Source organism: Lepidochelys olivacea (assembly GCF_965140295.1).
Source record: "Lepidochelys olivacea isolate rLepOli2 genome assembly, chromosome: 2".
Lineage (NCBI taxonomy): Eukaryota > Metazoa > Chordata > Testudines > Cheloniidae > Lepidochelys > Lepidochelys olivacea.
This window is the reverse complement of record NC_140412.1, coordinates 237,674,724-237,688,209: the sequence shown is the minus strand read 5'-3', so window position 1 is coordinate 237,688,209 and position 13,486 is coordinate 237,674,724. Positions and strand designations below refer to the sequence as shown.

The 13,486-nt window shown below is 41.7% G+C and overlaps 1 protein-coding gene across 4 annotated transcripts in view; it reads right to left on the bottom strand.

Moving 5' to 3' along the window:
* YME1L1 (YME1 like 1 ATPase) overlaps positions 1–13,486 on the bottom strand; it is a 39,078-nt gene that overhangs the window by 20,924 nt on the left and 4,668 nt on the right. For 3 of the 4 annotated variants that reach the window (XM_084618385.1, XM_084618386.1, XM_084618387.1), the window contains exons 1-3: positions 10,399–10,627; positions 6,222–6,353; positions 3,425–3,587 (exon numbers count right to left, since the gene is read on the bottom strand). In XM_084618385.1, coding sequence (XP_084474511.1) covers positions 3,425–3,587; positions 6,222–6,353; positions 10,399–10,431 — 328 coding nt within the window. In that variant the 5' untranslated portion in view covers positions 10,432–10,627. Of the gene's footprint in view, positions 1–3,424; positions 3,588–6,221; positions 6,354–10,398; positions 10,628–13,486 lie in introns of those variants that run through there. The other variant, XM_084618388.1, reaches the window with a different exon arrangement.

Here is a 13,486-nt window from a genome sequence, read left to right as displayed (position 1 = left end):
GACTGAGGTTCACAAGCCACAAGTGACTCTTTAATGTGTTTTCTGCCGCTTTTTGCGACACATGATTTTAAAACAATGTGTGATTTAATTATTAACCAATCAGAATGCTTTTACTATATTATTTTATAGGTTAATAATACTTGGTCAGTCATTTTGCTGTGAGAATTTTACATACATAAAAAATATATAGTAAATGAAACAATGAATTCACACTACTGTGGCTCTTTGCGGTAGCGCTGAACGCTAATTTAACTTCTGAAGCACTGAGATCTGAGTATCGCTGGTTTAGTGTCAATGAAATGCATTGTACTGCTAAGAAACTGATTTCAACATCTCCATTAGGCAGGCTTCAAAGGTGGCACAGATATGGTCCACAAAATGATGATTCAGGGGACCATGAAGCCAAATATATATTTGTAAGCACATGTTCAAAGAAGATATTTATATAAATTGGTTAAATCTAAGGATCATTCTGGGCCATCTTCTTAAATGTAACTGAAGGGTATATTAAAATACAAAAAACGCTTATATTAATGAAACATTAAGGTAACGTTTTAAATGCTCAAAAGCCTGGAAATGCAAAAGTTAGAGTTAAATGTACAACCTTAATTGTGCACCCTTGTATGTATGTATGTATGTATTACTATACAATCTTTAATTATGAGCACATATATAAATGAAGTTGTAATAAGATGCAAGAGTAACAGCGAAAAGCAGTGTGAGCTGGCATCCCGCATAAGTGTTTACAATTGTGGAACTTTCAAAGCTCGTTGTCAGCAGTACTTCATTAACACAGCTAAATTAAAAACACTCTGGTAAAGAAATTACACTTAAAACTCAGGAAAAGTTTTGTAATACTTAGGCTGATTCCACCTAATTCTCAATTTTGGTATCCAAAGCCCTTAGGCAACTTTACAAATCTTAGCCTTAAAGTTTAAGAAATAAGTAAGGATAAATCACTAAAAAGCTAACTAAACTTCTACATAAGATAGTAAAATATTTCATCTTGAATCTTGGTGGTTTATTTCAGTGACATAAGGACATGCTGTTAAACAGAACTTCTACAATAAAATAAAATATACTCTGCTTTCAGCTGTTACAATGAGCTTGCTTCAGTCCTGAAGCAGTTTCTACTATTCTAAGATTTCTTTCCCCTACACTGGAGTTTTAGCAGCTCTTCAGCCTGTGGCAGGGCTCCTCTCCCACCAGTAGCTCTACCCAGGGCACGTCTACACTATAAACTTAAGTTGACCTATGTTAAATAAACTTACAGCCACCGCAACTGTGGTGGTTCATGTCCACACTGCCCTTCTGTCAGTGGTGCATGTCCTGGAGCGCTTCCACCAACTTAAGAGGGGCAATGTGATGGGGTGAGAGCCAGGGCTCTCAGCTCTGCACACAGCTCCCCGCCAGGAGCCCAGCTCCTCCCAACCCCCTACTGGAAATGGGGACGCCACACTGGGCTTCTCAGCTCCCTGCTGGGAGCCAGGCAGCTGCACTGCGCTCCAGGCACAGAGCTCCCCACTCGGTGCAGCCACGCTCCCAGTGGGGAGCAGGGAGTCAAAAGCCCAGGGGGGCAGTCCAGATGTGAGCAGGGAGCTGTGAACCCGGACGGCAGCCCAGCAGGGAGTGGGGAGCCAGGACCGCAGGACTCCCTGTGGGGAGCCTGGGCGGCAGCCTGAGCAACACCCTGGGTTGGAGCAGACTGGGCAGCAGCCGAGCTGGGAGCTGCCTTTCTTGTCAATTCACAGCTCAAGCAGAGCCTTGAAACTGACAATGACTGTCAATAGATGTAAGTAATACAGCGTCTACAGGGACACTGTGTCGCCCTAACTACACCAACGTAAGCTCTACGCCTCTTGTGGAGGTACCATATCAGCGTACTACAGCACTTACATGGGCAGGAGCAAGGCTGTAATATGTACACTGACATAATTAGGTCAATGTAAGCTGCCTTACATCGACCTAATGCTGTTGTGTAATCAGGCCTCTGTCACCCTAAGTGAAAAGATCAATCTTATGAACTGGACTTTCATAGCTCTGAAGACTCCCAAAAACCTTTGTAACGCTCCCCTTTCAACCGGGGACTTGTCTCTGCAAGTTATTTCTCCCATTTATACCAACTCAGGATGCAGTTCCTTTAGTACTTCTGTTCTGAGGCTAGCCTCGAGCTGATTTCCCTCTTCCTAGTCTCCCAACTACTATGCTGTGGAGGCAGCAATTTAGATACCAGTTAATTGCTTCCGCTGCTAGTGCAATCAGGACACTTCTACCAAGACCTTGCTTCTGCAGCAACATTCCTTTTGAATTTGGCAGAAGAGTCAAATGATAAGGCCATCATCAAAAAAAAAAAAAAAAATTGGGGGGTTGGGGGGGTTTAATAGACACCCAGATTCTAGAGCCAGAAGGTACCACTAAGATCATCTAGTGTGAACTTCTGCATAACACTGACCATAGAAATTCCCAAGTTCTTACATTATTTTCTGTAATGACACAGTTAGCAACACATAGTAACAGTGAAGCCAATCTGAATTCCTTTTCAACTCATATCAACATTTCTGTAGTTTAAAAGCTATAAAAATTCTTCAGAGAAAAGGAGGACTTTATCTAGACTAACACATCATATTCAGAGACAGATACACTAGTAGTTACACTCAGTTTCTCCTTCCATTCACTGAGTTTAAGGCTTTGTCTGCGCTATAAGGGAAAGTCGATCTAAGCCACGCAATTTGAGTTACGTGAATAGCGTAATTCAAATTGACGTAGCTTAGATCTACTTACCACGAGATGCACGCTATGCTGTGTCGCTGTGAGATGCTCTCTCGTCGACTCCCCTTACTCTTCTCAATCTGGTGGAGTACCGGAGCCGACGACCAAGCGACTGGCGGTCAATTTAGTGGGTCTTCACTAAACCTGCTAAATTGACCCCCAGTGGATCAATCGCTGCAGCCTTGATCCCAGGTTGTAGTGTAGACAAGCCCTAACTGGTAAATGAAACTAGCAGCTCAGTCCTGCCATCAGATAAGAGGGTTGCATTTGCCTCAATGTTAAATTGATAAAATTAGCTACTACAGCTGAGCTGGATATCAGACTGAAGAAAAAAACTGAACTCTAAAATAGCTAAGTCTCACAATCTGACTAAAACACTGAGCGTGACTGGAAATACACTACAAGATATTCAACAAACTCAGAGGAAAACTCTACAAATTATCTGTATAGCAAATGACACTAGTATTCTGACTTTTTTTCTATGGACAGTTCCAGTAGATTGTGGTTTAAAACAAACTAAGTAATTGTATAAAATAATGACCTATGGCTTGATTTACCATGGTTTCAGCTTGAAAATTTAAGTGCGACAGCTTTCTCTAGTCCCATTTTTATTTCTGTTGAAATGGTAATACTGACATACCACCCCGGAACATACCATGTTTATTTTCAAAGAAGGACTGTGCAGAGATATAGGATGTATTCCACTGGGAAGAGATTTTGTTTTCTGTACAATAGCCAGGAAGCAACCTGGTCATTAGTTCATCGAGCTGGCTAACTTTCAAGTCGGACAATCCCAGGTCTCTCAGATTCAGAACAGGCTGTAAAGCAATAAGAGAAGCATTCTAATATTTAATAACATCAGGTTTCAGAGTAGCAGCCATGTTAGTCCGTATTCGCAAAAAGAAAAGGAGTACTAGTGGCACCTTAGAGACTAACCAATTTATTTGAGCATGAGCTTTCGTGAGCTACAGCTCACTTCATCGGATGCACCCACGAAAGCTCATGCTCAAATAAATTGGTTAGTCTCTAAGGTGCCACTAGTACTCCTTTTCTTTTTTTAATAACATCAGGTCACCTCATGAAAAAAAAGTGCTAAGAAGGAGATATTTTCACAGAATTACTGATACAGCTTCAACTATCAGATTTTTAAAGAAGAAAGAATTTTAAAGTGAAAAACACATTTTAGATGGCGAAAAATAGGAAGACTTAATTAAAAACTCTAAGAGAAAAATTAAACCAGTTATTGATATAAAATAACCTTCTGTAGTATGCCATCCTATGTGTATTAATCAGAGTGTGCTTGTTTGCTAATATATAGCCATTTGTCTGCTTAGTCCATGCTAAGAATGTTCTCTTCATATTTGAAAGCAAAGTAGATTGATTTAAGTCAAAGTGAATTAAATCACCAATTTTAGTCATGATTTAAGTCAGCAGTCAAGAAACCTTGAATTGTCAATTTTAAATCCTGTTTTGTATTTGTACTTCTCATTTTCCTAAAGAAAAAGTTGATTCTTATTAGTTGGTAATCATTAAAACATGCTGAACAGCAACCAGTTACAGCCTTAACACTAAATTTGGTGATACTTTTTGCTACCAGGACGATACACATCTATACACATTTAGGTAAGCAATTATACAGCTTAACGTAAAAATTAAGAATGTGAATAATGTTAATGTTATGTTAAAAAAAATGGTGAATGCCGCATTTCTAATTTATTGGATGATTGTTATCTTGTGATTTGTTTCAAGCTTTATTTGGATGGAAACTGGTATTCAATTAAATGCACACAAACAACATTTCAAAGTTGTTTTATTAGTTAAAAACAACTACCTTAGATGTGCTGAATATATAGGAAAAAAGTTTATCAAAACATGTTTGGCATTTAAAACTGACTGGTTTATTAAACAAAGAAAGTATTAGCTGTAATTAGTGAACTGATTGTTTCCGGTCACCATGTCCTTCAAGATTTTATAATTAGTAGATCTCATCCTCTCATGCATAGTTTCTATTTATAGATTGGAAGAGTAAAACAGGCTTTCTTGCTTGTTCAACTCCCAATTATTATCTTAACTTTCAACGAATTAGTCATTCAACTGAACTATTTGAATAAAACGTAAAAGAAAATATTTTCCCTGCACTCACAAAAGAGGCTATTGCTGTCAAAAGCTGGTTTAGCACTTCAAACTCTGGCTCCAGGTGCTTACCCAGTGATTTCCCATCAGTTCAGTAGTCTGACTTTCATTAAAAAACTTTAGTAACCACATGTACTGCTTACTATTTTTTTTACATCGAATGTGAATTATTTTAATATATTACAGTAAATTCAGCTAACGTAATTTAATGTTAAATAACTTTATATTGAATCTATCTTTTCAAATATAAATTAAAAAATCTGATTTTTATAAAAATTATCTATTTTTATTCATGTTTTCTACTATTGTTCTGGTTTGCGCACACAGATGCATTATTTTCCTGCCCCTCTCAGCATCCAGCATCTTTCTAATCTTTGAGATGTTGCTATTTTGTCAGAGAGAAGAAAAATCCCCCAAGAATGTGCAACAGCAGCTATCCACTAGTCAGAATGACTGAGGTGCAGAATCTTCTGCAATTTCTGGCTTTTTTGCCAGTCCTTTTTTTTTTTTTTTGGGGGGGGGGGGGTGAGAAATTGAGGAAATGTGGATATTGGATATTTCACGGTGGTTTTAAAAAATTACAGAAACTGAACAATTGTAGAAACCCAGATAAACAAGCTCTGATCGCTGTTTTGTATAATCACACTGAAGGGAAAGGGATTTTGTATTCATGGCTCAAGCACAGGGAGTCATGCCAGTGTTGGCAGTCAACGTACATATTACAAACTAGAATTTGGCTCTTTGCCTCATTTGTACCTATTTGGGAGGGAGGAGGAGAGAGACCTTATCCTATCAATCAAAATATTTACCCTTTTGTTTGAGTAAAATGTTTCACTTGTTTTCTGATTAATTATGCATAAGCCAGTTAATATGACAAAACTAGAACTGCAGAACACTGATCTTACACTAGCATCAGCTAAAACCCATGATGTTCTACCTGGCAAAGATGGATTCTTGATCAAGGCTGTCAAACATATAACCCATATGATGACCTCATGTAGCTCACACAAAACACCCATATTCTACAGCAGGGGTGGGCAAACTTTTTGGCCCGAGGGCCACATCGGGGTTGTGAAACGGTATGGTGGGCTGGGTAGGGAAGGCTGTGCCTCCGCAAACAGCCTGGCCCCTGCCCCCTGACTCGCCCCCTCAGAACCTGCGATCCATCCAACCCTCCCGCTCCCTGTTATATCAAACATACTACACTAGCTGTAAGATAGCAAATTGTATGTAAACTTGACAATTTAAAAAAAAAATGAAAAATCTTCAGACCTCATTTAAATGTAAATATAATCCCATCTCTCCAAAATTCTTATTACCTCACTGCTTTGAGCATCATGTTCTGGGGCTGTATCCCTCTGTAGAGACTGAATAGATGCTGTGCTGACAGAAGTAGCTGAGGTTTTTGGTGAATGGAAGGCATTGATGAGGTGACTCAGAGGAACTGTAACCTGGTAGAAATGAAAGATTAATGTAATCAATCACACTAACAGAATATAATGCCATACATGAATTTTCTTTTCAGTATTTAAATATCTAAATACATTCCCATCTCAGATACTGTATAAAATGATGATCTTATACAGTGCCTTCTAAGTTAAGTTCTCAACATGCTTTTTGAACTTTGCCTCTAAGGTACAAGGGGTAGATATCTCCATTTTACAGATGGAGACACAAAGAGTTAACGATCATCAGACAGTAAGAAAGCAAGACAGATTAAGTCACACTGGCAGTCTACCAAAGTAGGAAACAGAACCCAGGTTGCCTGATGTACAAAACAACATGTTAGATACTCAAACACAGAGTAGGGGGGAAAAAATCAACTTTTAAGCAAAGAATGGACAGCCTCAATTTGCACTTAAGATACCCATTAGCCTTCTGTTAACTAAAAAATTCTCTTCTCACAAAATTTATCTTTTTATAAATTTCTTAATAACAATAGCAGATAAAGAAATTAGCTATTGCAAAACAAATCATGTTTTGCCACTTTTATTGTGATCCTGTCATTTGTTTGTTGTGTTAGTGATCAATGTATAGTGTGAGGTGCCATTGCAACCTCACCTGGGAGAGAATTGCCTAGGTATTATTGAAGCGCACTTAGAAGACATTAAAGGGGCCTTTTCAAGAAAAATGTTGACCTCTGACATATTTTTGCAACTCTACTTATATCTTGGAGTTTATCCTTTCTGAAAAGTTTCTACAATTAGCATAGGTCTCTCTTTAGAAGAAATAATATACGTTAAAACATGTTGGTGTAAGTTTTGTTACTATTAATACTTTTTTAGATAATTTACAAGTGTTTGTTTTCTAAATCTACTTATATATTTAGAAGTCTTGGATTTTGAAAACAACACAAAGATGATATAGGAAAGTAAAATGGTCTAATAGTAAATCACAGAATGCCCTCTCCTAAACTTCTATTTTTGCAGGATTCTCCCTAACTCTGCCCAAAATTAAGTGAGAACAATTGCAATGCTTCTTTGGTTTCCAACGGCACAAATCAGTTTCTCTGAAGTCCTATTGTAGTTTAAGCTATGTTGTTAAGTTACTTAACTTCACTAACACTTTGGACCAATCTACACAATCACACCACACCGCTTTATGGTCACAGAGTTCAGCCAAGTTTGATAGTTTGTTTATTCAATGTCTGAAGTATCCATACTACCAACATGGTTGTTCAAAATTGTTATGTGGTTTCTTGTAACCGTATCAGTGCGTAGCCCACCAATATACATACACAGATACCTAGGCAGGACGTGACCAATTAATGGCATATATCACTGGGACTAATATGCACGTAGGTACACCTGCTGCTAAGCTATCCTAGTCCCAGTGGCCTAAGCCATTAATTGGTCCCGCCTTGCCTGAGGATTCACGCTGTGCCCTCACACAAGTATAGGTAAGAATGATGGAAGAGGATAGGCAAGAGAGCTGGGAGAGAATATGACAAGTACTGCCATATCTGGGTGGCAGTGACCCAGGAAATAAATAGTTCACAGTAAGTGGTCAGAAGAGAAAGCAACTGCCAGTTTAAAAAAAAATTATACTTCCGATTTTTTCTCAGTATTATTATATCTTCTAAGGTTAGTGTAACTGAAAAATCAGAGAAAAAATATTCTTTGGTTTCATTAAACAGCACTTTGTATAAAGTAAATTTCATTCTGTCTCCAGTCAATCTCCTGTTTGAGAGAGTCTTTCACATGCAGCAGAGCAAAGACATTTGAAAAGTAAATGTGATTACAGAACCATAAAAAAAAAAGCAAAGGAATCTAAAGACAAGAGAAAAACGAACCTATTTTAAAGACTAGATTTCAAGTTAAGTGTCCATTTAAATATTTAAGAGATTTATTCATTCAGCTGTGGTTGTCCAGGCTCCACAATGCATTGGTTCATCTTGTAAACAGGATCAGAGTGGTTTCTATCACTAGAGCAGGTGTCCGCTAAACCAGGATTTGGAACAAGCTGATTTCTCAAACAGAATCCCACAGCACATCCAGTTTCCGACTATGTATTATATGTTAAAAGTGTAATGCTTGTCTAATGGAATGTATGGAGGACAAAAATAGTGAGGAGACTAGAGTGCCACAAAAGGATAATCTAGATATTTTATTTTCTTAGAGAAAGAGTTCAACTTTGCCAAATAAATACGTGCATTTATCTGAAATTTCGCTACAGTTTGAGATTTCACTGGTGTTCTACCTTCCATTTTCTCTTTCTCTTGTCCAGGAGATCCTACTTAGGCAGCTTGCTTATAAGTGGGCTAAGTCTGGGCAATACAAAGTATATGTGCATCAACTGACTGGTTTAAACAAAAGTATTAATTTGTAAACTGGTAATCTATATAATAATGACTCTCTCTCCCCATTTGTTTCTCTTGCTGGACCAGAAATGTGGCCAGAATGCTGCATGTTCAACATTTTACAGATGTAGTTGAAATATTTTAAAGGTAAAGTTTTATTTATTTATAATGCACTGCGCTAATCTTATTAGTCAACTGTTTTCCCACCGAACTGAGACCAGCCAAGTGATGCTTTGGTAGCTCCCAGGCTTGCTAAAACTGGGAACTAGTATACCTAAAATCAGCAAAGTAAAGGATGAGGGAGAGGATCCTGGGAAAAGCTGAGGCCAGCTAAGTAACACCCCTGGGGAGAAAAATTTTTAATCCTGAAGAAACCAAAGAGGCCACTAGAGAAGTGCCAGTATGGTGTACAATCTAGTACTAGCTCAACTGAACCAGGGATGGGATATTTAAAAAGTCACACAAACAAAAGCTGAGGGCAGATCCAAGCCTGAGAGTTTTCAGAGAGCCTTACACATTGTACTTTTAACACAACTGACATTTTCTGTTTGGTTTAATCTTAAAATCTCTACTCTTACATTCTGTGTGAATAGGACAAATAATCATGCCAGTATTATTGGTTACTAGCATTTGTTACAAAAGTACTTCTCTATGTAAACTGGGGAAGTGTTATAACTATGTTAGTAAGCCATATTGTAGCCCAAGCAAGAAAAAAATAATAGTGTAACACCCATGCATCTAACCAGGGCAGGGGATTGGGCCTAACAGGAAGGGAATAAGAAATGTTAAGGGACAAGACATGTGTAGACTCTATTATACTGCATCACAATCTGGAATGTAAAAAAGGCAGTAAGCTGCACATTTATCAGAAGCTTAGGTGTTGTCAGAAGCTGAGATCCAATCAACGATGACTGTGTATTATGTAGGTCTCTCTCTCAGGTATTTATATGGCCTCCAATTACTGAGGCATATAAGCACCCCACAATTTTTAATATACAACACAACACCCATATAAGGCAGGGCTGTGCTAACGTCCACATTTTGCAAATGGGAAAACCAGGCACAGAGAAACCGACTTTTAAAGGTTGCTCAAAAGTCTGTGACCAAGCAGGGATCTGACCCGAAGTTTCCCAGGCCAGCACTCTAACCACTGTGCTAGTCTATTGTATCACACACCTCCTTCCTCCCACCGTCGACACATGAAGTGACAGAGCCCAGGAAGTGTCACAATCTCCTTTGTCAGCTCAGAAAGGAGAGAAAGAGAGAGAGAAACTCCCTAGCCGAGCCACCACGGGGGAGAGAACTCGAGAGAGAAGATGGGGAACCCGCTCTCCGCTCAGGACCGGGTCGGGGTATCGGAGTATTTCCTGCTAGCTTCCCCCGTGCAGGTGTTTGTCAGGAGACAAGCTAGTGGCCAGGTCTCACCTCTGGGCGCCAACCCGCCAGCTTCTCAGAATCCCTCCCTGAAGAAGCAACAGCAGCAATCGCCTTCTCACTCCGCCCGCTACCCCAGGCTGGCCTCTCTGGCAAGTTGCAACCCGCCCCCCCCCCCAAGGACTTCCTGGGGCGGAGCCTCAGCGCGACGGCTCCGACGCAACGGGCGGGAGCTGCCCAGCCGACCCATTCCCCCTCAGTAGCACCGTGGGGCGTGGGGGGGAACCGTATCCCGAGTCGCACCCGCGCGCCAGCACTCTCACCTGGGGCTGCACGGTGGTAGAGAAGGAAAACATCCTCCCCTCTATGAGGGCGGCGGCGGCGACTCCCCCTTCTCCCGCGCCGGCGATCTACACGCCCGCCGGTCTTCGCCTCTCACTCCCTCTGGCCGCGGCCGCCGGGAGAAGCAGCGTTCAGCTGCTCCACTCCCATGGAAAATGGCCGCCTCCGGGGGCCGGCAACGACTAGGCCAACTACAACTGTGCCGGAAACGGACGGCGCGGCATACCGCTTCCGGGTCATACTCCCTCCCGAGCCCTTCCTGCCCGGCCACCTCCCCCACAACAACCGGACACCTTAGCAACCAATGTGTCTCATGCGCGCACACCAGCCTCTTCCTACCACGCTCTTGCGCACGGGAGCAAACCATTCCTTCCGCCTGAGGGGGGAGGGCATAGGGCCGAACCATTTCCGCGGCGGGGGTGCAGCTGTGTGAGTTGCGTGCATCAGCTGCTGTGTCCAGTTGGTCGCAGGACGAGGTCGTTTCGGAAACAGAGAGCCGGGGTGCGGATAAAACAGGCCTGCTTTTGAGCAGCCCCTGCTTTTTGCAAAACCTAACTAATATGGAGTAGGAAAACCAAAGTGCAGCCCGCACCCCACCTGTCTCCAGTCACCACATCACTCCACTGGGTCCATCACACTAGGGCCCCAGCAGGTGCTCTCAGGGTCAGCAAACATCCCGCAACTCTGGGCCCTGATCCTGCAACTACTTATGCACGTACTTTACTCTCATCAGTAGTTTAATCTAAATCAATGGGACTACTCATGGTCCTAAAGTTAAAGGTGTGCTTGATGTTCAGAAGTTAAAATGTCCCCCAAAGTTAAATGGGGCTCTTGGTGCGCAGATCCCCATGAAGGTCTGGAAAAAGAGGTGGCAAGCCTAGGAGCACTACTGCCTCCTTTACCTTAAATTTAGGAGATTACAGCTGACCACATAGCTAATATGGTCCTGGAGACTGCAGAGCCAGCTATATATGGTTTCCCTTCTGGATCCCACTGGCCTGGCCAGTAGGCATTGCCAAGGCATCTGCCAAGTTTCCAGGGTAATGAGCAAGCATTGTAACTCTAGACCATCAAGCAGAAGGCTACTTTGCCCAAGTCTTGAAAACATCTCTCTAGTTTTGTGGGATAGGATGGAGCTACTCCTCTCCTTTGCTCCCTGTGCAAGCGTGACGTAGTGCGGATTTTCCCTCATTATGTTGTATGTGACCCTTACTGTTTTGCATGAATGCTGTGTGTGCCTCAGTTTCCCTGAGTATTGCACCAATGTCTAGGTGGTGACAATAAGGGTGTGTGACTTTTGCAGGGGCTGCTCCAGCTGCCTGCACAAATGCTATGGCCACCCCTTCATAACCTGAGACCCAGGAGGGGGGATGCAACCAAGTGACTCTTGGCCAGGGAAGCAAGACAAAGGCCAGAGGAGGAGCAACAGGCAGGGCAGGGGCCAGGCAGCTCGAGGTGAGTCATTCTCGGGTGGCTTGGGGCACAGAGGGAGGGCCAGAGCTCTGGCTCTGGGCTCACCTCCCCCCAAGATGGACATGGCTGAAAGTCACTGATTTCTGTGCTAACAAGTTCTGTTCTAGCTATGTTCCTGTTCACTAATAAACCTTCTGTTTTACTAGCTGGCTGAGAGTCACATCTGCCTGTGGAGTTGGGGTGCAGGGCCCTCTGGCTTCCCCAGAAGCCCCACCGGGGCAGACTCACTGTAGGAGGCGCACAGTGTGGAAGGGAATGCTGAGTATGCCGAGGTCAAATGCAGGAAGGTCGAAACTGTGTAAGCTTCTTGCCCTGGAGCCAATATACTCAGAGAGAGGAGGCATGCTCCCCCCAGAGTCCTGACTGGCTTCGTAGTTCCAGAGCATTGTCCAGGTGACTCCATGACAACAAGGCATGGAAGCATTACTCAGTCACAGAGCAAGGTACCTTTTGGTGTGAATATGGGTATTGAAATCTGGCCCTCTGTATCTCCAATCAGTACTCCACATTCAATCATCTGAGGATACAAATGAACAGATCTTCATGGAAGTAAGATGTGAAGGAGCCCAACTGGTGGGAAATGGGAAGGCTATCAGGTTTATATTACAAAGAGACTGGAGCTGTCAAATATAAAATCCAAGATCCAACTCTCAGCTGTTCCAGAGTTCCTAGGGTTTTGTTCAGATCCATTGTGGAAATAGCCTGAGTTGCTACACTTTAATCCAAACCTTCCCAAAATTTAGGAATGTCTTGATTCCAGGTTGCAGTTCATGTTCTCTCTAATTTTGGGAGTACTGCAATACTTCTAGAGTGCACCTGTTTTTTTTAATAGTCAAAAATAGGATTGCTGGTACTCTAATACTGTTACTCAAAGATAATTCTGCAGGAATTGAGATCAGGAGAAGAAAAAAATTGGCTGTCATATTTTTTAAACTAATGTTTGTCTTAAAGCTATCTAAACTTCACGAACCAGACACATGGGCCCACAAAGTCAATAGGGCTTTGCATGGACACTGGGAGAGATCTGCCTACATTGATAATCTTGCAGGATTGGGACCTTAGTTATTTGCATCAATTTTACTCATGTTTCAACAGAAACAAAATTCTACTACTCTTCCCTGAAATTAAACTGAGCTGTGGTATGTTTAGGGAACTATAGTGTAATAAAAAGTCGGAAGAAACTTACAGAAAATAAATTACACCTCAATAGCTTAAACACTCTGAATCCAATTCTCTCCTGGTTTACAGCCTAGCCTGTACAATTTCAGTTAGGTCATTGGAGTTGCATGGCTGTAAACCATGGCAGAATTTGGTCTTGTGTGGATCATGCCATAATATTTATCTCTTTCTCCGCCTTTTGTCATTCTTTCCATGTCTCTCTCCATCTGTTCTGTCCTTTTTGGCTATTCTGTTTCCTTTCTCTCTTTTCTTTGATCTCTCTTCTTGTGTCTCTTTCTCTCATTGAACAATTAATATAATTTCTCCTCTGACAGACAAATAAGGTATCTCCTGTCTGTTTTTTTGTTGTTGTTGTCGTCGTCTTTGATTTCTTCCACCCTGTCTTCTCCTTTCTCCCTGATGTGTTTTCTGAAAATT